This window comes from Drosophila ananassae, chromosome 3R (genome assembly GCF_017639315.1).
Source record: "Drosophila ananassae strain 14024-0371.13 chromosome 3R, ASM1763931v2, whole genome shotgun sequence".
NCBI classification, from domain to species: domain Eukaryota; kingdom Metazoa; phylum Arthropoda; class Insecta; order Diptera; family Drosophilidae; genus Drosophila; species Drosophila ananassae.
Genome location: NC_057930.1, coordinates 27,668,601 through 27,695,087, shown reverse-complemented (window position 1 = coordinate 27,695,087; position 26,487 = coordinate 27,668,601). Strand labels below are relative to the sequence as shown.

At 43.3% G+C, this 26,487-nt stretch overlaps 5 protein-coding genes across 5 annotated transcripts; 1 reads left to right on the top strand and 4 right to left on the bottom strand.

The window, feature by feature from the left end:
* Window positions 1–177: 177 nt before the first annotated feature.
* Window positions 178–2,066, bottom strand: LOC6497710 (COP9 signalosome complex subunit 1). Its single transcript, XM_032451614.2, has one exon. The coding sequence runs from the start codon at window positions 1,851–1,853 to the stop codon at window positions 729–731; it is 1,125 nt and encodes a 374-aa protein (XP_032307505.1). The 5' UTR covers window positions 1,854–2,066; the 3' UTR covers window positions 178–728.
* Window positions 2,067–3,599: 1,533 nt separating this feature from the next.
* On the bottom strand, window positions 3,600–4,735 carry LOC6497709. The gene has a single exon (XM_001961477.4). It carries the CDS (start codon window positions 4,485–4,487, stop codon window positions 3,726–3,728), a length of 762 nt encoding a protein of 253 aa, XP_001961513.1. The 5' UTR covers window positions 4,488–4,735; the 3' UTR covers window positions 3,600–3,725.
* Window positions 4,736–18,005: 13,270 nt separating this feature from the next.
* Window positions 18,006–18,498, bottom strand: LOC6497708 (glycine-rich cell wall structural protein). Its single transcript, XM_001961478.4, has 2 exons — window positions 18,347–18,498; window positions 18,006–18,279 (listed from the first exon to the last, which is right to left on the bottom strand). The coding sequence occupies exons 1-2, from the start codon at window positions 18,356–18,358 to the stop codon at window positions 18,061–18,063; spliced, it is 231 nt and encodes a 76-aa protein (XP_001961514.2). The 5' UTR covers window positions 18,359–18,498; the 3' UTR covers window positions 18,006–18,060.
* A 903-nt stretch (window positions 18,499–19,401) lies between these two features.
* LOC6497820 (heterogeneous nuclear ribonucleoprotein A1) lies at window positions 19,402–19,980 on the top strand. Its single transcript, XM_032451682.2, has 2 exons — window positions 19,402–19,559; window positions 19,622–19,980. The coding sequence occupies exons 1-2, from the start codon at window positions 19,548–19,550 to the stop codon at window positions 19,934–19,936; spliced, it is 327 nt and encodes a 108-aa protein (XP_032307573.1). The 5' UTR covers window positions 19,402–19,547; the 3' UTR covers window positions 19,937–19,980.
* Window positions 19,981–20,715: 735 nt separating this feature from the next.
* On the bottom strand, window positions 20,716–22,269 carry LOC6497707. The gene has a single exon (XM_001961480.4). It carries the CDS (start codon window positions 22,066–22,068, stop codon window positions 20,839–20,841), a length of 1,230 nt encoding a protein of 409 aa, XP_001961516.1. The 5' UTR covers window positions 22,069–22,269; the 3' UTR covers window positions 20,716–20,838.
* Between the last annotated feature and the right edge of the window lie 4,218 nt (window positions 22,270–26,487).

Below are 26,487 nucleotides of genomic sequence, written 5' to 3'. Positions count from 1 at the left end.
TATATAATCCAGCAATCAGGCTTTAATTATTTACCAAAACAAAGCATCAATTCAATCTAAAAATTTGATGATTTTCACAGATTCCAAAACTCAAGTCAGATACAAAAATCTTATTTAATTTAAAATTCAAGAATGCAATTCCACTTTTTTCATATTTTATTTATAAAAACGCCTAAATTATATTCTCCTAGCTTCCAACAAAGTGACTATTGAAAATTTTTGCCTTGCGAAAATTAAGAATTGCCTCAGCGACTCGTATCTTTTTATATTTTAAATTTTGAGTCTAAAAAAATTTATTCCATCAGTCTTTACTGAAATTAACTATGAACTTTGATTAATTAAACTTACGAAGATGCCTTACAAAGGCTAAGTTGCAAAAAAATTTTAAGTATTTGAAACTATTCTGAAGAATATTATTCAAACTATCCTATACAAATTTGTGAAAGGAAGGTATTTTAAGTGTCACTCCTTTCCATCCCTTTTTTTTTAATTTGCGGGAGCACACTCCTACATGGGTCACAGGTTGTTTACTTAAATTTAAATTATCCCCCACATTAAAGTGTCTATGTTTGTAGCCAGAATTTTTCGCTGAATAACTAAAAATTAATGAAGGCCAGTGCTGCTTTCCAAATAACGATAGGCCTATCAAAAAAAAATTCATGAAACTTTGAGACTTGTTTAGGATGGTCACTACTTTTCCGTCCATCCGCCCCCTTTTTAGCCAATGATCAGGAGGTACTGTATCTCTTCAAGTACTCGTATTTAGCTTTCTTTTCCTTTTTCCTGGGTAGTCTGTTAATAATCATCTCGTATAGCCTATCGACATGGGGTGCTAGATAGACATCTATCCGTACCTGGTCCTCAATCTCGCGGAGCAGCTCCTCACAAACCTCGGACTGACCTTCGTAGAACTTTGCCAGGATATTCCACATCTTGGGGGCCAACTGGAAGAAGGGCTTGAACGCCTCAGAATTTATGACGCCCACTTGTAATTTTTCCCGATCGTAGGTGGCCAGGGCACAGAGACCCGCGTAGAAGCTCACGTCCTCGGGGGCAACGATCTTGTCGTAGTCGTACCGTCCGAAGGAAGTCTGCAGAAAGTTCTGAGCCGCCGACTTGTAAATCTTTAGACCCATGTTGGCCAGTCCGGCAGCACAGCTTAGTCGGGCTGGTACTTCCTGGGCCAGATTCTCGTAACCGAAAGCATACTGTTTGGCCTCGTCGATGTAGGTGAGCACGTACCACCAGTTGGCCATATAGATAGAGACCCTGATGAGGTTACGAAACATGTTGATCACGTTGTCGCTGCTGGTGCAGTAAGGTCTGGCCCTGGCGTAGAACTTTATGGCCATTTGCAGGTTTCCGCTCTTCTCATGGTAGTCGCCGATCTCCTCCAGAATTCGCCGCACATTGGCGCTGCCCGAGTTCGATTTCTTGAAGTTCAGCTCGGCGTCCAGCTCCTGAAGCATCAAGGTTGACTCTATAGTGTTGTCCTCCACCCAGAAGGTGTCGTACGGCTGGGCTCGCCGGCTCCTACCACTAGAGGTGCTGGCTTCGTCGTCAGTCGTCGGTTGCTTCATAGCCAGCTCTCCCACTTCGGCGCACAGGGTCTTGTAGAGCTCGTCGTAGAGCTTCACGTTATAGGTGGTCTTCACGTGATCTATAGCCAGCTCTAGCGCTGGGACACGCAGCTTGGGGCACACCTGAGCGATAAACTTGAGACGGTTAAGTCGTGGGATGTCCGTGTACCGGTCGGCATAGCTGGGCAGGTGCAGGGGGGCGGTCTCCACCTGTCGGCAGCGGGCTTGCTCCTCGTCCGCCGAACTCCGTCGTGCCAGTGAATTGGAGGTCATGGCTGGACGTAATCCCACCTGCTCTGGTGAGTGGAAATTTATTTAAGTTGCAGTGTCCGAATGTGTGTGTTCTAAGATGTGTGATGTATGATGTGGGGGGAAGAGTGTTCTAAGATTGGTTTTTTGGGACCAAAAAAGCAACTGCCAGTCGAAAAGTCGGACTATCAAGACCGTCATTTCTGCAAAAATGTAGCTGAATCAGAGCCCAGTGCCCAATGTTGCGAGTATCAGTGCCCAATAAATGATAATTTTAAGTCAATTCGATCAAAAATAGTATTTTTTAAGTTTCTATCCTCATCGTTATGTATTTGTTGGCAATTGGAAAGTTTTCCCCAAGTTGGTATCCACCTATTTCTTTAAGAGTTTTCGGCACATTTGAGCGACTAAACGAGACGGCAAAGAGCCGAATCAATTTTGAAGCATTTTGCACGATTTCCCTCCGGCGTGCTGGATTTTGGCCAATTTGCATTGGTGTGTATGGGGGGAAACGGAAGACCAACGACCAGGCCAATAAATTCAGCTAAAAGAGACGCATCAATAAACCGTTAACTAGCGGTAACAATTTCTTATATACGATTCCATTTCCCGTTTCCCGTTCACTGATTTATGGGTCTGTGATGTCTGCGATTTTTCAAGTCCTGGTAATTTGATTTTTGCATATTCCCTCCTTAACGCTACGGCAGCCACCAACCCTCGTCTGATCCCTTTCAATGCCTTTTCGCCAATTTGATTTGTATCTGCGTAATGGAATTCGGTTATATCACGGGAAATGTAACCATTTCGGACAATCTGCAGACACAGTTTCGTGTATTGGCTGTTGCATATTGCATTTATTTGAACGTGTTCTGCAATCTGGTGTCCACATTCTGAAACACCACATGAGTTCTTTGTCCGCTGCAGTTCGAAGGTGACAATTGTATTTCTGCCTTAAATTACGAAGTCGGGAAATCATTATACCCTTGCAGAGGGTATTATAATTTTGGTCAAAAGTGTGCAACGCAGTGAAGGAGACATCTCCGACCCTATAAAGTATATATATTCTTGATCAGGATCACCTCCTGAGTCGATATGAGCATGTCATTATACCCTTGCAGAGGGTATTATAATTTTGGTCAAAAGTGTGCAACGCAGTGAAGGAGACATCTCCGACCCTATAAAGTATATATATTCTTGATCAGGATCACCTCCTGAGTCGATATGAGCATGTCCGTCTGTCCGTCTGTCCGTTTCTACGCAAACTAGTCTCTCAGTTTTAAAGCTATCGAGTTGAAACTTTGCACACACCCTTCTTTCCTTTGCAGGCAGTATATAAGTCGGAACGGCCGGGATCGGTCGACTATATCCTATAGCTGCCATATAACTGATTGATCGGAAATGCCATAACTTTGGTATTTTTTAAGTTAGAGGGTTGGGACTTTCCACACATATTATATTTGACCAAAAAATCTTGTGTGCAAAATTTCATAAGGATCGGCCGACTATATCCTATAGCTGTCATAGAACGATCGAAATTGGCATAACTTTGGTGTTTTTTAAGTTAGAAAGATGGGATTTGGTACAGATTACTCTTTTGGCAAAATAATTCGATATGCCAAATTTCATAAGGATCGGCCAACTATATACGATCCGCTACATATCTAATAATATAAGATGCGTGGCGCCACCTAGCGGACTGCGACTGAACTGCAAGGGTACATAAACTTCGGCTCCGCTCGAAGTTAGCTTTCCTTTCTTGTTTTTTAGTCATTTTATGTACTTTTTTTTACTAACAATTCAAAGTCATTAAGTTTTACATAGTTCTGGAGCTTTTTTAAAAATGTTATGAATAAAGTCGGAATGCGTTCTAGATCACCATCTCTGTGAGAACCTTAATTAAAGCGTAATCCCAGATTTGCGTCGGTAGAACCGCCACATGTCGCAAATGGCAGGCCTGGCCAAGCACTTGCACTCGATGGGTGGTGCATCCGGAATGGGATCATGGCGGCATTCGGAGAAGCTCGGGTACTTGCACTTCCGCCTGGTGCAGAGCCCGCCGCGGAACGGACGCCGGCACTTTGGAGGGTTGCGGGCTTCTTTGCAATTCGGCATACAGAAGCGAGGGCATTCCATTACATCTTTCTTTCCACATTTTTTCAGCCCCAGTTTGACACGGCCGAGTGCGAAGGGCGGCTTTTGGCACGTGCTGTTCTTGTGCGCTTTGCGCTTGCGCCGCGGCAACGGCGGAGGTTTGTGGACACAGAAAGCTTTGCGGCGGGGTTTCTTGATGACGCACTCGTACCAGGTGCGCTGGTATACGCGCTTCAGCATGTCGTGAGGCTTGTAGTGGGCCAGATCGGCGGCGTCCATCTCCAGGGCGCAGTCCTGCAGGCAACCCTTGCGGGCGTCGATAAAGGCCGGAACATTGAATTCGATGTCCGAGCGGCATTTGTACTCCGTGCGGCGCGTTGTCTGCCAGCAGGCGTCGTAGACCTTGTCTTTTTCTGGCGGCGTCATCCGTTTAAGATCAGTCCGTGGCTGCGGCATCGGGTACGAGTCCTCCACGTGGAACTGGAATTCTCGGTTAGGGACTGTACCCAGCAGGCTGCACGCCTTGCGCAGGACATGTTTCAGCAGCGACTTTTTTTGGGTCAGCATTCTTGCAACTGGAAATTTAGATTGGCTTAAAACGCGCGTGAATTTAAAATCAGTATCCCACAAACGAGGGCAGTCAATTTTGGGGTCAAATTAGTAAAACACTACGAAAATGGATTTTTATGCTTGAAACGATGTTAATGACCGCACGACATTTTCGAGATTTTTAGGTTGTTTCCTTGGCGCGCTGCCCCACCGACTAAGCCTATAGCTCCGAAATGTCTCCTAGAACCTGATTTGATATGCACAAAGGCAATCTCAATGATAGGCTGATCCCATTTTCTTACTGAAAGTTCGAGAATTGATATGTTTGAGTATGTGAGTCCCTTTGATGGTAGCTGTACAAAAGTAGGCTTTATTTTACTGTGTTGGCTCCAGATGTGCAACACAGGTAAAAAAAAAGCCAATTACACGGTACCAGAGTCGAGTACCACGCCTCGTAAGTGCACACACGGCCTCCCACTTGACCGCTAATCGAACGCCAAACCTTTCCGACTAGATTGCAATTAAAATCGATTTTCCACTTTGATCGGCGCTTTTTGATTGCCAGATTCGCCAGCCCACAGCCCACAGCCACGCCCACTGCAGACCATGTGCTTGACGTCTATTGTGCCGATTTCTGTCAACGTCTGGGCCCCGACATCCCATCCATCCATCCAACACCCATCCGAGCTGCCTTTGAACAAATTTTAATGAAATTAGAAATTTGCACGCGCCGGCAAAAACAGTGAGCGATACAAGAGCCAACGGATTCCGAGATCAAACTCTCACATCCCATCGCCCTTCGGTTACTTGTCAATAGCGAAGCGTTTTCGAGTTTGATGGGAGCCAACCAGCCTCCCTTTTCACATCAATCTCAGTTGCTTGGACACAAGCTGCGGACCTGCGTTTTCTGCTTTTAATCAAAAGTCATCACACAATGGACCTCATGGAGTCAAGCCCGTTTAGTCAAAGGACCACGTCACACTTCAAAAAATGGTACTTCTTTTGTAAATAACTTGCATAACAACAAATACTTATTACATATTTTTTAAATTATATTTCTTTGGGTGAGAATTTCATTATTTCTCTTTTTTGTCTGGGCCTAGTGGCCGAAGATGGCTTGGTACCCGAGTCGGTGTTAGAACCAAGCCAAACCATTTTCTATTGCGATGCCTTTGACGCGGTCAAATGAAGTGACTAGAAAACTCCTGACACGCCCTCTACTTCTTGAGCATTAACCACAACTGAGAAGCACAGAAGAGCTCCTTTCTGGTGTCTGTAATAACTAATTAAGGTTGGCATTTTGTGCAAAGTGCTGAAACTTCCAGGGAAAACAAATATCAAAATGATAAAGAATTCCTCTTCAACCTCGAATTGCAAGGAAAGAAAAAACATTGATTCAAAGAGACATGATTTTAATTTCAAAAATTTAATAACTTTATTCTGTTTGCATTACTCAGTATTGACAGCTTTCCAAATACAGTTTTTCAAATCAAGGCAATTAATTAAAAACAAAAAGCCCATTGTTGTAAGAACTCGATGGGCAAAAAATGGCAAACAAAAAAAATAATGCAACGAGCCAATCATGTCTAAATAATTGTTTATTTTCAGCAAAATTTATTGTTCAATGCACCTGCGGCATGCCCCAAAAGTGAAGCAGCCCAGAGCAGATGTATTTCCATAGCTCTTCGTTTGCTCTCGGAAACATGGAGACTGGACGCCGCTGCCATGGGTGTTCAAATGTTGTATATAATTTGAACGACAAACAAATGAGTGCGGCGGGGGTGAGGCTGCTTTGGGCTTTGAGCCATGTTGACCGTTCAGCTTAGGCAAATAAAACATGTAAGCCGTTTGATAAATATTTGCCTTCGAAGCTTTAATGCCGTTGCATGCGCGATATCAAGCGCTTAAAGCCTCGCCCGGCCACCCCCTCGACACAACAAAACACACCACTTCACTCCACATTTTACACTCTTCGCCCAACTACCTGGCTCTCACAAACACACCCATACAAGCAGCCAACGACGAGCGGCAAAGTTCAAATTCAATTACCTTTCAAATATTTGCATTTTGCGACACAAACTTTCATCATAATGCTGCACAATGGCTGCCACTCGAATGCCACTTGAAAGCGTCCAGTGGGCGGGGCAGGCTGGAAGGCTATTGGTGGGGGCGGGGACGAGGGCTGGCTGCGGCTGAGGCTGAGGCAGGAACGATAAAGAACGGACCGACAGGAAGCAGCACTCAAAACAGTTGCCGCTAATGTCGTGCCTCTTCTTTCGGGCCAACAACGACAACGACACAACGTCGCCGAGTTCAGGAACGACAATGACGTTAACTTTCGCCGCCTACTGTATCCGCCCTGTCGCCCAGCCCTCCCTTTGCGCCCACTTTCGAAACAATTACAAAACAAAGGCCACGGACTCCCGGGCCCTGCAGCACGCTCGACGTTGAACGTTGGGCGCATAAAAAAGGACCAAAATAAGCCAATTTCAAAACAGAAATTGCAACAGAAACTGCCACATCCCCCTGCCACTGACACAAATATCGGTGGCAGGGGACATTTTCAATGCACCCAAGTAGCTAAAGGACAAATAGGCTCATATTTAATTTATGAGTGACTACAAAATGGGAGAAATGATATGCAAGGGTTCTTTAATATGGAACTCTATCATCGAAGATGCATACAATTTTAATAAGTGACGGTTCTCAAAGCCATGCCAACACAATCCCTTCGGCTTTAATTTATATTTTGCAATGAATAATTGTTTTGAATTATAAACCAATAAAGATACTAAAAGAATACATTTTTTTAAAAACAGCGCCGTAAAGTTAACCTTCTTACCTTGATGTAAGTGCCTGGAAATAAAATAGATGCAAAATGTATTCCTGGCGCGTCCAGCATTTGCAATTGCTGTTAGAAATTTGTCATTTCCAAAGCAGACATCGGATGCATTATGCAACAAGGTAGTCGCTCACTGGCATCACACGCTAAACCCATTTACATGCTGAATTCTTTGCCACGCAGCAAATGAGGGATCTGGCCAGGACCGAGGTGAACGGCGATAGATCCACACAGAGCATAAGTAATGCTCCCATGTGTGGGGTGCGGGAGTGTGGCAAAATGAAACTTTCATCTGCATATATGTAATATGTGCATATACTGCTTGAATGCCCGCTGGCTGAGTAGTACGGCATAATATAAAATGCATAGAATTTTCCCTTTAGTCGATGCGTTTTGAGTAAAATTTATATTATGCATGACGCTGTCTCGACGAAAGCTGCAACCAGCCACAAAAAGACAACAAACAGGAAATGGGAATGCAACAAGAAAATCCATTTCGCAAAAGTCAAGATAATGGTACAATGGTATTACGAAGTGCAGTACAGAATCGCAGCAAAATTTAACAATTCCAGTCAAATCTTTTAATTTAGCTGAACAAAGTACACCCATACTGATGGCACTTCATGATCAGTTTCTGATATTAAAAGTTATCTATTTAAGTTTTAATCAAAAATGAAACATGTTCCTCCAACCCGAACATCAAACAGGCTGGAAAGAAGCATATATATATCGTTGGAAAAGATAATGTGGATAATGTGCGATCTGGATGCTCTTCCCTCAACTGAAGGCAGCTGATGTCGCCGCAGGAGTTGTCACAGGACAATGGAAGCCATCAGCCACAATGAAGATGAGCAGCAGGCTGGCTTGAATGAGCACGGAGGGAAAATGTGATGGAAACGAGAGGGAGAACGGTGTGGGTTGGGGCTTGTCTGGCTCACATCGAGATTTGTGCAGCCTGCATGACCAGGCCATGCACACACAACATGTCCACTGGACCTGGCAAACAATAAGGGCTAACATTTATACAAGCCACCCACCCACACACGCACCCAGGGACGAACGGGGTCACGGAATCCTTTGGCCAAGTTTGTTTCTGTCGTCGTCATCGTTGCAGTTTCCTCATTCCAGCATTGTCTTTATGCCGGTTTAATCTGTGTCAAAAGGCGTGAGTTATTACAAGCCGGCCACGCCCACTTAGCTGCAGACTGAAGCTCATTGAAAGGGATGGGCAAGAGCCAGAAGAGAGTTGCCCCAAACTAGGCGGACAACGGTTGGGGTCCAAAAGCCTGTGCCAAGTCAAAGGTTTATCTCTTGTCAACGGCTTTTGTGTTCCGGTCCTAATCAACTCGTTGTGATCGGTCCTCCATCCGAGCTTAAAATGTCCATTCTTCCAGGCTGTCTTATTTCAGTCAATTATAAAAGGGTAATAGGTGCTCAAAGATAATACACTTAGAAGCAAAAAGGCTAAAATCTTCAACTTATCCACAGTCTAGGCAATTAAAAGCTGAGCAGAGTATAATAAAACTATATTTGTACAGAAAACAGTCTTGAATAAATCTCAAAGATGGAGTTTGGCATGGCAGTTATTCATAGTTTCAATAAAAACTAAAAAATGTAGCCTGGTCGATAGCTACTCTACGTATTATGGTGTCGTAAGCTATTGAAATTTTAAACTTGTGAGTGAGTTCAATGCCCTTTAACAAGCTGAATGTTGTTTTTCTATTATATTTTTTTACCATACTACTTATCGTTTATCCTTTGGCTTCGAAGCACCATCATGCACAAACAGACGCAACATGGGTTTCGTATTCCTGCTGTCTGTACTCCTCCAGCGAACACTGCTGGATTTTTATTATCTCAACAATATATAAAGCTATTTTAGTTGATATTTGTTAAGTGGGCGTCGGACACACCCCCACTAGACCCACTAGTACCGAGGGTGAGCTGGAACAAGGAACCAGAGAGTGGATGGCAGGGGGATAGAAAAATATGGCAGCTAACTAAACAGCAAAATAACCATGAAGTTGTATGTTTTGCAGTTCACTGCATTTTGCTTATTGTAACAACAGGGCCGCCCACTCTTGTGAAGCTTAACCCTCTATTGCCCCAGTATTTTGTGAAGTGCATTGCCAGATAACCAAATGGGGCTGCACTGGGCACGACCCAGCCCGTTTCCCCCCTCGATTATCCTCTTTTGTGTTGCATTTTTTCCTCTTGTATTTTGGCGGGGACAGGCCAGACTGGAGTGTCCTGCCTGCAAGGATTGCTTCGTTGCCGGTGGAAATGGACTTATGTGCTGCCTATTCCAGCCTCTGGACTTGGCTGCTCTTGGACCTTGCTGAATTACGGAATTAGCCGCTTCCGCATACTGTCTGGTCGCAATACTTAAGCAGTTGTGATACGGTGGGCACTGTCGAGTGATGGAAGAAATGCTCAGAAAAAGTTGTAAAAAAATCTAGAATGGCTTGGTATACTCTTTAATCTTTGCTCTTTTCATTTTCTTTTGGTGGCTCTAATGTTAATTATTTCCATTAATACTCCATGTTAGCATCCAATGGGCAATCGATCGCTCCGCTGCATCAATTGTGCCATGGAATTTAATGGCACTTAACATCTGGCACGGCGCTAGCAAAACTTATGGAGAATCGAGGTCGAAATGTTTTCCATAAACTAAAAAATAGGGCCAAAATGGGGTTCGGGGAATTTGAGTTGAAAAATGTTTCCAAGTTAAATGAAGCGCATCAAACGTCAGTCGATAAATTTAAAAGCCAAAGCTATTGACTTGCAGAAATAAAAGCAAATAATGCTCCTGACCAGGCAGTCGGCCAGGATGGAAGGACAGCTGGACGGCAGGATCGAAGGATGGCTGGATGGCGGAGGCCAATCGCTAGCCCAGACCCAATCAAATACAGAGAGCTCGAAAAAGCGATTTCATGTGCATGCTGGTGACATTTTGCTGACAGCGGCAACCGGAAGTCCAAGTGTTGACGGCGCTCTCTGTGGACCGCTGAAGGCGGCACACGGCATCGAAGGAAAGAGAACGAGCGATTGGCGGCGAAAGAGAGAGGGGACGCCTGTCGAAGGACAAAGGAGGACATGGTGATTGGCTACTTAACTCTTTTGCCAACTCCTGAGTCAGATGCTATCAAATGGTGGGCGTGGCAGTGTATGAGATCCGACCATTTCCACACACCTACTGCCACACACACACACACACCTACTTCCTCCAGCCGGTGGACAAAGTTTGTCTTTTGCATGCTGTCGAAACTTTTATAGAAATTCAATTTCTACTATATCGGTTTTATTTTATATTGTTCTAGTTGAAACTGCATGTGTCGCCTGGCCCTATTGAAACAATAAATTTTTGACTTGAGAAGGGTATAGTCCAACCCAGTCGAGAGCTTTGACCTCTCCAATAAAGTAAAAAACTCAGTAGTAATAAAAGTGTTGAAGCATTCATCCCAAACGGAGGAGAAGTTCGCAGTTTAATTATCTTATAGAATCTTATTCGAATATTTTTTTCCTTTTTTAGTTTAGTTTTGAATAGTTCCCTTTTTTTAGAATAACAAAAATTAAAAAGAAACTGACTGAAATTGCTTATAAATTGCGTTCATTTATGCCGAGGGTAGCCGATAAAAATGGCGAGGAAGCTGAAAATCTGCATAAAATTATTTCGTGGGAAAATACATTTTAAATTCCACATTTACTTGCTTCTCTGTGCCGCTGTATCCTTCGGTAAGCAAATGAACAACAAAATCAACAGCACTGCATAAGCAAAGGCACCGACAACTTTTACCTTGTCAAATGACTTGCTTGGCAGGTTCCCTTTTTATGATGGTATTTTTGATGAGCCCTGCATGGCAGGGGAAAGGCTTACCGAGACCTGTTCTCCAGCACTTTATTAAAATTATATATTTGCATGTTTGTTGCAATTCCTCGACGGCACGAAGGCAAAAGAAATGGCAATTGCATATGAATTTATAAATATGAAAGGCAATTTTGGACAACTTTCAGGTAAGTTTTGGTATTTGCATATTTCATTTTTTCCCCCTTGAGGGAGAAGGCTCATAAAATGCATTTAAAAGCCATAATAACCATCAATTGCTAAATACATAGATTCAAGTTTTTACTCCGATTAATTGAACAAGACATACTAGTCTCTTTATGATGGCAAATATCTATATTAATCAATACCCAATTAGGGAGTGAAAGGTACAACATTTTTTCATCCCCGGTTCTCTAATTAAAATAAATTATTCAATAGTCAGGTGCTTCCAGTCGATGGGAATTAGTTGCCTACTTATTTGGGCGTAAATGATCTACAAAAACTGAGCCTGTCGGAAAATTCACTGAAAAATTGTAGAAAATTGTCAGCCTCTTCTGTCCCTGCACACGACTTCAAGTGGCAAAGACATCTGCATAAATAAGCGGAGCATAAAATGCCTGCCCAGATAAGAAGTCCTGGATGGAGAAGGTAAACGTTAGCCCGGAATGTGATCCCGGCAGTGTACAAAAATATTTCCGTGTGTGCGGTGGGTTTTAGTAAATTAAATTGAAAGGCAAGTGCATGTAGCTGGGAAATGCGAGTATAATATTTGCGCCTTGTTAGTTTGTCAACGCTTCGTTGGATCTGAATGATGACGTCGTCGGCAATGATGACGTCGAGTGGTTAGCCGAAGGAGCTCCGGCCCAAAGGGGCTGGGAGGTGAAAATGTTTCTCATTTAATGACATTTAACCGGCGCCACCGACGGCCATATAATTAAAATTCTAAATAATTATGCGACAAGAAAACGCAGGGGGAAACTAAAATTGAAATAAAATAAAATAAAGTGCAAGCCATTGCCGTTCCAATTTCCGTTCCGCCTCGGAGTAGACCAAAAGTTAAAGGCTCTGAGGAAGGGAGAGTTCCTCCCTGGTCCACAAGCACTCATTCCTTAGCAACTGCCAGAATCACGCTTAAGCTAACGATTTATGTGAGATTCTTTAAGCGAAATCCAAGTCAATTAGTTTCCTAATTCGTTTTACGAAAAGGAATTTATCGATTTTATCTGCAGACGTGCAGAAAGTAGTTAAGACCAGTTTTCTCGAAACCTACTTTTGTGAAATTGTGTGTGTATTTGGGTGTGTTTCTGTGTTTTTCTGTGTGTGTGTGTAGGAGTGCTCCTGCTCTAGTGTTGATAATGATGATGGCGGGTATTTGTATGTCCGTGTGCGTTTTATGCTTTCTCTGTGGGAGCGCAAGCAATAAACCAGCCGCATTGTTCATACGCCGCGTGGGGCAAAGCAATACCAAAATAGAAAGCCAACGAGGAGAGGCAAACAATCTCTGGTTAATTAAATTAGATTTCCAATCGTTTCGGAGTCTATTTAAGTGCTGGATGTGCCACAGATTTTCCGATTGAGCTTCAAAATCAATATTTTTAAGAATCTTAAATGCATTTTGATTCTGTACTACTCTGCTTAAAACTAACAAGAATTAAATAAGTATTTCCGACTGAAAATATAATTAGGTTGGCCTATCATAAAACATTTTAAATTAAAAACTTTACTTGTTACTTTCTTAGTGTTTACATTTTCTACCAAAGGATATTGCACTTGAACGGCTCCCCCTCAGCCCTGGCAGAATTTCATACTTTTGGGCCTTACGTGGCCGGAAGCAATCCCGCAGTGGCTCAAGCGATGTGCCAGAAGTGTTCCGCAGTCTTAAAGAATTTTTAATTGCTTTAAAAACAAGCTGAATGCTGTTTTATTTATTTTGACGGTCCGGGCATGGCTAGAGGATTGGGGAGCGACCAGTGGGGCGAACGGAAGGCCGGGGGCAAGGCGATGCCATAGACAAATTCCATTAAACTTTTGGCTCCTAAACTGTGTCAAAGTTTTGGCCGGGAGTAGGCTTCCCTGGTCCGCTGGCTAAGGATAATTCACTGGAGAACGAGGGACGGAACCTCAGAAGCTCTCTGCGTAAAAGTTTTAGCGCAAAGTAAACTCAACTCCGAATGAAATGAAAATGCCACAGAGGCAGTCCAATAGGGTATAAGCAGTGGGTGGGGGTGGGCTCGGAGACTGGTGTTCTTGGTGAGCAATCAATTTCTGTTGACGTTGACAACAAGGCAAAAGTCCGGCTAAAGTTAAGGCCAAAAAAGAGGCTTGGCAAGAACGGCACGGGATGTGGGATGAGGGGGCTGGGGCAGACGAGATGAGACGCGACGGAGGCAACAAATCAAAGTCGCTGCCGATGCCCCTTAAGACGCCTGTCGAATTGTTCTGGACGCCAGGGCGTCATGCCCCCTCTCCCCTCTTTTCGGCTGCAATATCTCAATCGTAAGTCTGCTGCGGTTGAAGTGTATTTAAAAGTTTGATTAGTTTTTAATGTTTGTGAAGCAAGTTTTTCATCAACATCTCCCTTTTTGCCAGAAATTTCTATAAACTTTTTCATAAAATTCGATTTGTATGTGGCACTTTATGGTGCTCTGTGTTTATATATGCGGAAACACAGCATGTATGGGCTGGCATTTATGCAAAATCGTACTAATCACAAGCATATTGCATAAAATAACAATTTCATAAATTGAAACAAATGTCTAGACACATTGTATGCAGCCCATTTAAAATTGTATGAATACAATTATGCAAATTATTTTAAGTCAATTTTTCCTGTGCCCCGACTGCCTGTACAAAGTGGGCCTCTATTCATTATTCAGCTAGGTTACTAAATTTGGGGGCCACCTAAATAGTTTTGTGGTTTTCCAATTTAAATCTTGGAACGTATATTTAATTTGATTTTTAAACCTGCGAACCTGATACTCAGAGTAGTACGATTTATTGCCAGTCTTTGGAACGATATTAAAATTATTTTAATCATCAACTGCAGGCAGAGGAAAAGCGTTCCGACCTCCTTCTGCCGCCTTTCAGCTGTTGAATTATGTATAGGTAAAAAAGCCTTCTTTGGATGCACTCATAAATTATGAATTATGAATGTCAAGGTGGCTACGTGTGTGGCCTGAAGCATCGGTTGCTGGCTGGCGTTCGTCCCTCGGGTCCAATAATGTTAAGAGGACCACGGCCTGAAGGGGCAGGATCCGGGGCAGAGTTAATAGAAACACTTTCTGTGTGCAGAAGTTATAAACATTTATGGCAGCTACTTAAAAATGTCAAGCGAAAAAATTATGATAATGATACGTGACATTTGAAAGCAATAACAATTTAGTTAGCACGCACTTTTTGATTACTCTTCTCTTTCATCGGAGCCTGCCGCCGCATCCTTCGGCCTTCTGTTTCGCCACAGGCTTGTTTTATTATTTATGAGTTTTGTCCACATAAAATTGAAAAATTGCTTTAAAAATTACGCTCCTGTACAGTACATATACGTGTGTATACCGAAATGAAATGCTTCCGCATTTTTGAGTTTTTAGGAAGGACCTATGGTACATTGAACAAATAATTTCTATATGAGTGTAATAACAATAATCATAAAGCTCTGGAATAAGAAAACTGTGAATGTTTGAATTAGGAAAGCAAATTGATGTTATATTATGTTATATTAGGTCTGTTAAACATTTCTCTTCTTAACGTTGGAATTTTCTTTAAAAAATTCATTCGTAAATTTTATAAACTGTGTCCTAATTCAGCAGAAAAGGACGATTATTTAGTTTAATAGTCTTTGAGCTTGAATAATTAATTTTTGTTAATTTTTGTTTCATATAGTTAACCAAAAAACAAAAAACTGGTCCAGAATTCCTCTGAGAAAAGCTAGCAAACAAAGCGGCAACTGGCAACCAGCAACCGGCAACCAGCAACTGCAACCAGCAGCAGTGGCAACAACATGAACAGCAAAGCACACATCCTGTGTGTCAACTGAATAATTCGTTGCATGCACAAAAGGCATGCACTCACATCCGGTTTCCTGTCATTCTTTTTGCTTGCCAGAGACAGAGACGGAGTCATCGCCAGAAAGGATGAGGGTGTGTGGGAGCACGGGGGCCGGGTGGGGCCGGGGACTGCGACAGCAACAGGGAGATGGCCCGAGAGTGGCCAGGGCAGCAATTTATGTCTATGTATTTGCTGTTGTTGTCTTTATGGCGTGTTTGGTATTTGTTGCAACTTTTGTTTTGAATTCCTGCGGCCTTGTCACACGGCTCCATGAGCTTGCAGTTAAATTTATGTTTCAGAGCAAACTCACACACAGTCACACCAACGGGCAGGCGTAACTCTTAACGAACAATGAAACGGGGCAACAGAAAAAAGTGTTGCATACCGAGCAGGCGCAGGGGCAGGTCATAGGTCGCCTGGGACGGCGACGCGTCGCCCTCTTTTGTAAAGCAGCGTATAATCCGCTGATTGCTCCCAAGGTTCAGCTTTCAACAATGAAGGACACATCGCATACACTGAGAGAAAGCGGAATGCCTGGGTTGTTGAATGCGAAGCAACAGACTATGTCGTCAAATACATTTCTTTTTAATTTAATCATAATTGAAAACACAAGCCTATCTGAACGGCTTATCAGTCTAGATTTACTTGAAAGCTTAAACATGCTGGACTTTAATGTAGATTAAAAATGTGTAGTGTTTCTGAATCTATGCCCTTAATTTGGCGTAGAGTTCCCAGAAGTAGAATTTAATTTGGGAGTGGCCAAGTGCCGTTTCTGAACCTGTCAACCCACCTGTCCCCACAGAATCCAGAACTTTCCCGTGGCCAAAAGTACCCATCGGGAGTCCCAGGCCAGTATTAATTTTGCATATGAATACCAGCACTACGGGCCGCTGGATTTGTCCTTGTAGCCCGTGGTGGTGCTGCCTCTGTTCCTGCCATAACTTTTCTTTGGTGCACTCACGTCATGTTTATTGCATGCAATAAATTTCATTGACAAAAAATCCTAATCCCCATCGACCAAAAGCTAAGGTAGGTGCAGGTGTTAAACTAAACTATTATATTCTGTAAATGGTAACAAGCCGAGCAACACGAGCTAGAGCGAATTATTGATAATTTAAACATATCCATTTAACATCTTGGCATTGCCTCAAAGAGCCTAATATGGCCCCCAAGTTCTTCATAATTCTGCATCAAAATCGAAGAAAAGAAAGCAACTGAGCAATCCCTTCAATAAATGTAAAACTTGCTTGAAACAATGTCCAAATATCCGATATCTCTTATAATATAAGGTGTCACTGAACTGAAAGGGTATATCAGTTTCCGCTGCGCTCGCAGTTTCTCCTAAAACGATTCTTTGCTTTGTATTTATAGGTACTCGGTTCAGTTGCTTCATTAGGCAGCACCTGAATAAATTAACCCTGGTTGCAAGCGTAGCAGAAAAATTAATATGATAAATACCACGCTGTCAGGAGGGAAGCAAGTATTTTTGGGAAACACATTCGGTTACATTCCTGCGGTAAAAGGGTAAAATAAAGATGCCAACTATGCAGTTGTTGTTTCACTGAACTGCACTTAAGTAAAATGAATTGCTTGCAATTTATTTTTGTTGCTTATCATATAAATTGCACTCGCCTGCCTGCAAGTCATTATTTGGCACATTTGCGCTCAATGACTGCACATTGTTTCTACTTACATCTTCCCGGCCACTTGCCCCTCTTCCATTTTGTCCTTCTTCCCTTCCCGGAAGCGTTAAATAGGAGTGACGAACCGGAAGTTTCCAGATACAAGAACTACTGACCTGGTGGGTGGGCTGCTTAAACAGAACTGGCCGGTTGGTCTTTTGCACTTGACTGCATCTCTGACCTCTGGCAGAGAAATTCGAAGGTATGTGGTCCAGGTGTGAGGGTATTGCCTGAAAATGCCATTTGAGCATTTGCACCCTTTTATTTACTAGCACATGCTCACTGCAGTGACCACCCAATCGCCAATTTATTTCTTAAATGTCTCCCTCGGAGAATTTAACAAAAAATAAATAAAACCTTATTCCTGATATGTTTCATTATAATATTCATTAGAATATTAGTATGTGAGGAACTTTCAATTGACAAGAGCATTTAATCGAAAATCATAAAATGTTTTCGTGTGGTGACAATGACAAAAATAGTTAAACAAGATATACCCTATCTAACTCGCCTTGTGCTTCCCCTTTTTACAGCCATAGCCATTGTTATTGAAGTGGGAAAATTGTGAACCGGGATTTAGAACTTTTCCCCATTCTCTATGTATAATATGGAATAAAAGTAAATTAAATAAATAAAAAAAAATATTATTATTGTAAGATATCTGGTTTGAGCTGTTTTCAACTATCGGTAAAATTATATTATGTTTTCAGTTTTTCAAATATGTTTTTGATTATACTTTGAATATTTGACACATACTGGCTTAAACCAAATATTTGTTTGACTGCTCGTTGGAGATAATACTCGAAAAAGAAATAATCGACGTAGAATAAATACTTATTCCTTGTGGATAGATTATACATGCACACAATGACTTTAGGTACAAAATCAAATAAAAGATATTGGAGTTATCTTTGCATAGATGGTATTCGCACAATAGCAAAATACTCCATATATTGGAAATGGAATTGACTGTTTATTTTAAATTATGACACTTGATTTCTAATTATTAGGCTCTCTTTTGAGAAGCTCTTCATTCTTCTTATGGCAATTTCTTTTTTAGATAAGAAAACATCGCATTGCGATAATTTAGGATTGATGCATGAGGATATGATGCCTGAGAAGAATTTTAAACACATTTCAAATAAATATTTTCAGTAATTTTTATTTTTGGTTAAGTTGTATCGTGTAGGTTAGTGTTTAGTAGCGTCCACCATGACCACCATGTCCTCCCTGGCCATGTCCGCCCTGGCCGAATCCTTGCTGGCCATGTCCGCCCTGGCCGAATCCTTGCTGTCCATGTCCGCCCTGGCCGAATCCTTGCTGGCCATGTCCGCCCTGGCCGAATCCTTGCTGGCCATGTCCGCCCTGACCGTACCCGGCAGCCATTACAACAGCGATGATGGCGAAAAATACAATCTGAGGATTAAAGACCCAAAATTAAAATTTAGACCAACTCGATTACTGTATGTTGAAAAGGTCTTACGAGGAATTTCATCTTGATTTTTTGGTTTTTGTTCACGCTTTGGAATAAGTTCTGATGAATCGAAAAAGATGGGTGGGGCTTTTATAGCAGTTCGAGGGTACTTTAGAAAAACAAAGTAATAAAATTGAGTTTACACAATATATTCCGGCGCTTAATTTGCTTATCAAATAGACCTCAAGCTGAATTCAGTTGTCGTAAGTGAATTAATTGTTGAAGATGAGATGGCATATTCTTAGCTGATTGTGACCGACGATCGGCACCTCTGGCCTGAACTTGTTTTGATTAATTTTTTTTGTTTGTTTGGCAAGTGATTAGCCAAAAAGCTGTTGAATTTCAAAGCTCGCTGATTAATGATCGGTATTTAATAGCATACTATTAGGAAAAGTGCGAAAGCCTCTTTCCTTTAGCAGACTTCTTTTAGGCAATTTAATATAGTGAAGTATAAAGTATTCACTCTGGTTAAATAGTAGGGTTTTTCGTTCTCTTTATTAAAAAAAAAGTAAATATAGAAGTATACATATAACAATACATTCCGGGTTCCGAGTCGAGCTTGTTCGGCTGACTATTACTGCAACAACTATTTCTCAGTTTAAAAGCTGTTATCCTAAGCTAGGATCCTATAATTAAAGGAATAAATTATACCCAATTAATCGATATTATAATATTCTACATAATTAAACAATATAAATTGCCGTATAACTGCAAAGCTTTTCTTTTCTGTTTATCTCAAAGTAAGAATAAATATTAGGCGAAAATGAGAATTGCAATGAGTACATAGTTACTTTCCTTTAAAAATTCCAAACAGCAAACGGAATTTAGTATTTGGAACCCCTGTGTGGAATATATAAATTAAAATCAAGTCTCGTCAGTGGGGCTGTGAGCACGATTCTAGTGCGTGCTGATAAGAAGTACAGATACTCCAGCGCGTTTCAAGCTTGAAACTAGATTAATCCAAAATTCGATCATGAAACAGATTGAAGGGTTGTCCCGTTGGGTCTTGGTTCGCTTATCAGTGGCCAAACATTTACTCCAATCAAATTCACTCGCCAGACGTATGGAAATTTTGTTTTGTTTCGACTGTCTGGCTTGTGTAACCCTAGGGCTCATGACGACACAATGGTGATTGCTGGCGGGTATAAAAGAACCTAGGCACCCCAAAAATATTATAAGTACCAGCAACATTAGCCGGCACATCAGCACCATGAAATTCTTCGTAAGTTTTAAAAGCACCTAAACAGAATGTTTTCCTTCACTTAATTTTTAATATCCCTGTAGATCGTATTCCTTGCCCTATTCGCCTTGGCGGCTGCCGCACCACAATGGGGCGGATTTGGTGATCAGCAGCAACAGCAGCAGGATGGATTCGGAGGTGGATTTGGAGGCGGATTTGGTGGTCAGCAGCAACAGCAGCAGGATGGATTCGGAGCTGGATTTGGAGGCGGATTTGGTGGTCAGCAGCAACAGCAGCAGGATGGATTCGAAGCTGGATTTGGAGGCGGATTTGGTGGTCAGCAGCAACAGCAGCAGGATGAATTCGGAGGTGGATTCGGAGGTGGATTTGGTGGCCAGCAGCAGCAGCAGGGCTGGTAAACAGCAAAATTAACTTAATAAAACAAAAAATACTCAAAACTAAATACCCAACTTTTTGTGCCCTAAGTAGGGTTATTGCTTAATCCCTTATTCATATTCCTTTTGTATGGGATTTATTCTTCATTGATAGCACGCTCAAAATTTAATTTCCGTTCTGGTTTATCACAATATGGAAAAAATAATCAAAAAGCCAATTTATTGATGAACATCATTTTGCCTAAATGAGTTCGATCTATAGGGATTGAGAGTACATTGATGGAATTAGGGATCCGCAGTCGGAAATATCTTCCAAAGTAATTTCCCGCAGCTGATGCGTTGCATAAGTCATTGGGAGGACGATGTCGGTGCTTTAGGAGTGAACTGAACTAATTAAAATCATTCCGACAAAAGGAGGGGGAATCCTCGACAGCTCAGTTACGGAAATAAGAACGAGAACGCGAGTGGTTTTGCGGTTTTAATGCTTACGATTTGTTGTCTTGACGGGGAGTACTCTCTTCGAGTACTAGATGGCCGCTGTAAAATATTAAAATAAATTAATCTTTGTCTGGATTAAGTGTTCTAGTATCGAGCCAGATAAATGAAGTTGAATCTACTTCAATGCTTAAACGGGGAACTCTCAATGAGAACGGGGTTGTCTTACTTAGATGAATAAATCAATCAAATCCTAGAAGTGTAGCATTTATGTTTTATGAAATAATTTGAAAAAAGTAATTTTTGCACTGTAGTTGGTCCAGTTATAGATTTCTACGCTGTATAAAATTTTTATTTATAAATATGAATTAGGTTTTCACAAAAATTTTGCGAGTGTTTTACTTTAAATCAAAAACAGAACCAAAAAATAATTGCCATCAACAAGCTTTAAAAAACAAATAAATCTGAGCCGTCCGTTAAGGAGCCTTCTGCTAATCAATGGCCTCCTCCTCCTGCTTGGGCTCGCCCCCCACACCTCGCTTACAACACACCCACTCCGCGGGCCTCGACCCTTGTCCAACGTCCATCTCTAGACAGCCAGCCTGTCGAGAAGCGCGCCAGGCCCTTGTCCACGGCAGGGACATCAGCGACATGGCCTTGGATAGACCGATGCGCTGCTCCTCCCGATGCCACACACCGCCGCCGGATTCCCGCTGCGGGGGCTGCAGCTCCGCTCCGCTCAACATGGAGAGGATCAGGTGCTCGGTGAAGAGGGCGTGCCTCAGCCGCCGGTGGCATGCCACCTCCGTCTCCTGGCAGAGATGCTCTTGGCGGGCAATCCATTGCAGCAGGTGAAATCGCTCGGTCCGACCGGTGGTGTCTACCGGTTTCAGGATTACTGTCTGGCTGGTGGGATCCTCGACGGGGGCCTGCGAGTCTGCCCCCGAGCGGGAAAGGCCGCTGCTCCTGGTCCGAGCCTCATCCTCAGAGATTTCGATGCTACTGGGCAGCAGTGGTTCGGGCGTCCAAGATTCTGCCGGTACCTCGGCAAGCTGCATGAGAATATCAAAGCCCAGGCCGGGGGGATTTCCTCTGGATTGCAGCCGTGGCGGCTGGGGAAGTGCCAGCTGCAGCGGTTGCGGCTGGGGCTGGGGCTGCGGTAGATTTTGCAACTGCTGCTGGTGGGAATGTTGTTGCTGTTGTTGCAGCATCAGCTGACGCCGCCGACGACTGCGCTGGGAACTTCTGGCGAGGAAGCGGCGCAGTGGCGGGGTGTCCGGCTCCAGCATGTTGGCGTGCTCGATGTGATTGAGCACCAGGTGTCGCGATAGGTTGCGGATAGCAACCAGCTCGATGGCCGGCAGACCCGCACACATGGGACACACAACGTAGCCGTCGGCCAGGCGGTGCTGGCCGCACACGTGCTCGATCAGCTTCTTGGCTGTGTGCCCGAACAGTCCGCAGTATGGACAGGTGTAGCAGTTGGACAGGTGCAGCTGCTCCAGCATGTCCGCCCCGCCTAGAAGCTGCTCTGCCTGGGGCTGTTGACCCGGCTCGAGGATCAGCTGCATCGGGTGTTCTACCCTGTGCTCATGCGTTTCGACATGCCTGTCGTAGCAATCGCCACATAGGTCAAAGTTGACGCATCGCATGCAGCGGAAGCGGCGACCTCGGAAGTCCCGTCGCTGGCAGCCGTCGCAGCAGATGTTCCGGTGACCCATCGCGGAGTGCGCGGATCCGATCTCTCTTTTGGATTCGTTTTCGCCTTCGGTGAAAATATCCCCGCCTTAGGCTAGCCTTTCCGTTCCTCTCCTTTCCTCGGGGAACCAAACACTGGTCGAAAAACTGGGCAATGGGGTTTTGAATTTCTATAAAATTGAATCGAACGAATGACAGTAATGAAAAGCCGAGAAAGGCCAAGCCAGATATTTGAGTAACAAGGGTAAGAGGGCAACTTATATAAATGAGCTTAAGACTTAAGACAATATTAATCCTTTTTTAAGTCTGCTAACACCTCATAGTATGAAAAGGGCACTCCTTGATTACTTGGCACTCCCACTTACTCACCACTTACTTGGTGATTGTGGAAATATGTGCATCTAAGGCTATTGTATACATATAGGATTTATTTTCCAGAACCTACCAGGTATCATGTAGTAGTAATGAATAAGATGCTACAGTCATACAAGTCCACTTCGACCTTTAATTAAATATAAAATTCTGATGCCTCGCAAATAATTGGTGGCCTAAGCCTCATTGTATCGTGCTTAAATTTGGCAAAAGTTGTAATTACGATTGGAGTGAATTGTATAAACGGGCACCCAGTCTCTAATGGGCTAAGCACATTTCGCCTGGATTGTGGATGGAGCTGTTGTTCCTTTTGTGGCACTCGTTTTCCCTGGCTTTTCCTCTCTTTCTCGTTCTATTCTTTTCATTTCCTCAGCTTGGTACGCGGCAATTGTAATGGAAGTCTTCCGGCTTCATGCACCTCCGTCGGACTCATCATGCCACCAGATAGGGTAAGCCCAGCGCTCCTGGGTCTGCACTGGTGTTGGTAATTATTTTATGGAGTGTGGCCCTCTTGGGGGGTGTGTGGGTTTGAGTGTGTCGGTCGGTCGGTCGGTCGGTCGGGGGGCTGTGTGCGTGGGCAACTTATGTTTACCAAGTGCGAAAGTGGAAACGTGCTGCAAACATGAAGTCGTGCCACCACCCCAGCCCGATTTTAAGCAGAGCCAGCCCCGTCCATCCCGGTTGCAGTTCCGCTCCACCCTCCCCCGCTTCCCGGCGTGTTTTACGCTTTATAATAGGATTTGAATACAATGGCATTGTAATGAAATGTGCAGCAAACGATGGTCTAGAGAGTAGTCTGTAGCAAGTTGGGCTCTGCGGTTGCCTTTGGGTTCCGGGAAGGTCCTGTAACAGCGACTGCGACTGCGAATCCGACTGGAATTGCGCTCCCACCGGCGCTGTTCGCTGCTCCCTGTCCGTTGCCAAGAACAAGCCAAACAGCTGTTCTGCCTTTGTCTGTCTGCCCGTGTAATTTGAGTTGGTAATTAAAAGTAAAGCAAAAGGCAAACTGCAGCAATGGCTAAAGCACATTAAGTTACCGTTTTACCCGTATGTGTGTTTGTAGCAGCCGTCTAAGTTCTACACATTGGTTTTTATTTGAGAAAAACCGCTTAAAGGTGTCCTGGCCATGTCGTTTAATTTTAGGTTCAACTGCTGCGCTATTGCACTCTATTCAAGTCTACATTTACATTTGAAATTATTGGCTTATCTGGACCAAAGTATACCACAACTAACCTAAACTTAGGCCTTACAATTTCTTTCGAAGCTGCCAACAGGGCGAATGTGTAATATTTAAAAGTAAATTTCCTTTTGCAACCGGATTTCCATCTAGAATATACATACACATTGAATAAAATACAGACTTGCATATTTTCCATCAATTAAAATTCAAAAACTAGACTTCATCAATCAAAGGCTGTCGACCTTTGTTGATTAGTTGATCAATTAAATGTAATTGAAATTTTATTCTCATTAGCCTCCTAAAGGGTGCGACCCGTTTCAATCGAGCTAATTAATGGCAAGCGTGTCTCAGAAGCTCTCGTCGAAAATCTCACAGCCACAAGCGATTGTGTTAAATCGGGAATGGGAGACCCCTTGGCGTTCCTTGATGCAAATTAGAGGCCATTGCTCATTAACTTTGCAAGGGATACGAGGCCGGATTCCTCTAATTGCGGCCCGGCTTTTCACTTTGGAAGCCTTCAATGAAAATTCTTTTTCTGGGAGCCCGTTTTATTTATGTTAATTCTTTTCTTCGCTTAGCTTATTTTTTCGCTCCTCATTGAGACGATATGCTCAATTGCTTTTGTAATCAATCAAAGTCAAAAGCGCAAAATGTTACTAACATCCACGTATTGGCGGGTGCTCCGGAACTGGAACCGATTCCTGGACGGGCGGGTCGACGGGTCGGTAGGGAAAAGTGCAGACAACCCACTCGGGGCGGAAACTGGATTGTCATGTGTGCTCGCGGCTCTGGATGCTTCATGCCTCATGCTCGATGTTCTGTGCTTTCTGCTTGGTGTTGGATCGTGGATGCTGGATGCTCTTTGCTTGTATTTTGTGTTGGTGTTTGACGTGACACTTGAGCGACACTTGAAGCCCGATAATTGATATTGTGAAGGATGAGGGCGATGGGGTGGCGCTGCGGATGGGGAGGGCGTGGTCATGTGCCGGTGTGTGGCAGGTTCAGCTTCTTGTAATTGCCGCTGACACATCACGGCGGTTTAGTTGCGGTTAAGGATATCCTAACCATCCACCAAACTTTAGTTAATTCAACCAAAATTATACCTGAGAGAAAAACTATTTGTTTAGGCCATATCCGCGTCAATTCGACCGTTTTAATCCGTACATATCAAACACCAGCCTGTGTTTCTTATTCAAACAAGGAACTTTGTGCCTTGTACAATTGGCTTCCTACAGCACTCTTGAAACAAACTTGGTCTGTTGAATCTGGTCAATGTGCAAACTGCCGCACACTGAGTGCCAACTTCAGGCATTGGTGGCGGCTGTGTCGCCCTCGTCCCCTCGGCTGTCACCAGATAATTGTTAACCATTAAGTCGCACCGCAAATCAAGTGCAGCAATTGCAACTGGACTGCAATTCATTTGCGGCATGGATCATTAAAGGGCGCAGGGGCCGACAACTTTGGACCAGAGACAAACCGCACGCAAAGTTAGCAACGTGGCCGAAACAGACGTAACCACCGGGACCAGACAGGGCCAAAACAAACCAAGCTGGAGTCAGGACACCCCCGATGGTTGGAGAAGTAACCTCCTCCAGGAAGTCCCCGAGCACAGAAAAAGCGTCAGCTGAAAGTTTCAGGGCATAAAGGGTTTTCAGCCAAGTGATGGATGGAGTGGATGAGTTGGAAAGGTTGCGGGCAACGGGGTACAAGAGGGATTGCGGAAAGGTTTCACGCTGCTTTCAGATCCATTAACCAACCATTCGATGCCAATCCGGATATGATAATGACCCAAGAAGGATGATGATGACGCGTCGTATCAAACTTGTGAACTTTTGAATGAATAGAGCAGGCGTGTCGCAACTATTTCACGTTTTAAATATTAAATGTACAGGATTTGGAAGATATCTGTCATTAGTGTCAAAAATTATGGCACTTCCATTGAAAACTAAAATCCTTTTAATGCCCCAGTCCAACCCATCTCAACTAAAAGTGATAAGTCGATTCAGTTAATAATGTCAGCCTGGCAAACGAGCAGAAAACATGGATGACATCTATTAGACGACTACGAGACAGTTTTTAGCCCGCTTGTCGGCCCCGTCGCATTAATATTAATTTATCTGTATCTGTGAGTTCCGAAAGTATATAGAATTCATTATTTATGAAATTTGATCACTTTTGGTAATTAAGCCCCGTTCGCGGGTCTATGACATTTTAATTAAAGCCGTGCCAAAAGCCGCAGACAAAGTCAGCCGCAACAAGGACAAAAAAGATAAAAGCCCCAGTCGAATGCCTCTTGAAATTATTATCGTCACACCCACAAAACCTAAAAAACCAAAAAGGGAAAGAAAGCAAAAGTTTTGGCGACAATCCCGACGCACTTTTATGGTACGGCTTTTGGACTGCGAGTCAAAATGAAGATACGGGAATGTCACGACCCTGCCGCCTCGTGATATCAGGGCCAGGAGACAAAATGGCTTAGAGATGGCACAAGGACTACTATTCAGAGCTGTGAAAAATATGTGAGGACCTCGTATTTAATATTTTTTATTGCGATTTAGAAGAGAGTGTATCGGAATAAGCAACTAAGCCTTACCTGTCGCTTTATGTCAGCCCGGTGTTCGAGCTCAGTTAAATTTTATTTCACAAAAATAAAGATTCTAGTGCCCTCTGCCGAAATCTCCCATGTAAATGGCACGAAGCACTGCATTTTTTTTACATCAGCTGCCATCTCTAAAGCAAATACGGTTTCGTGTGTGTCAGTGTGCTTTCCTGCTTAAAGTATGATTGCAAGTGTGAAAATATATATGCTAAACGTGCCCCAACTTCCACCTCCCAGCCTCCAACCCGCCCCTCCGTTCCCGTTGCGCTTCATGCGTTTTTGTTTTATGAC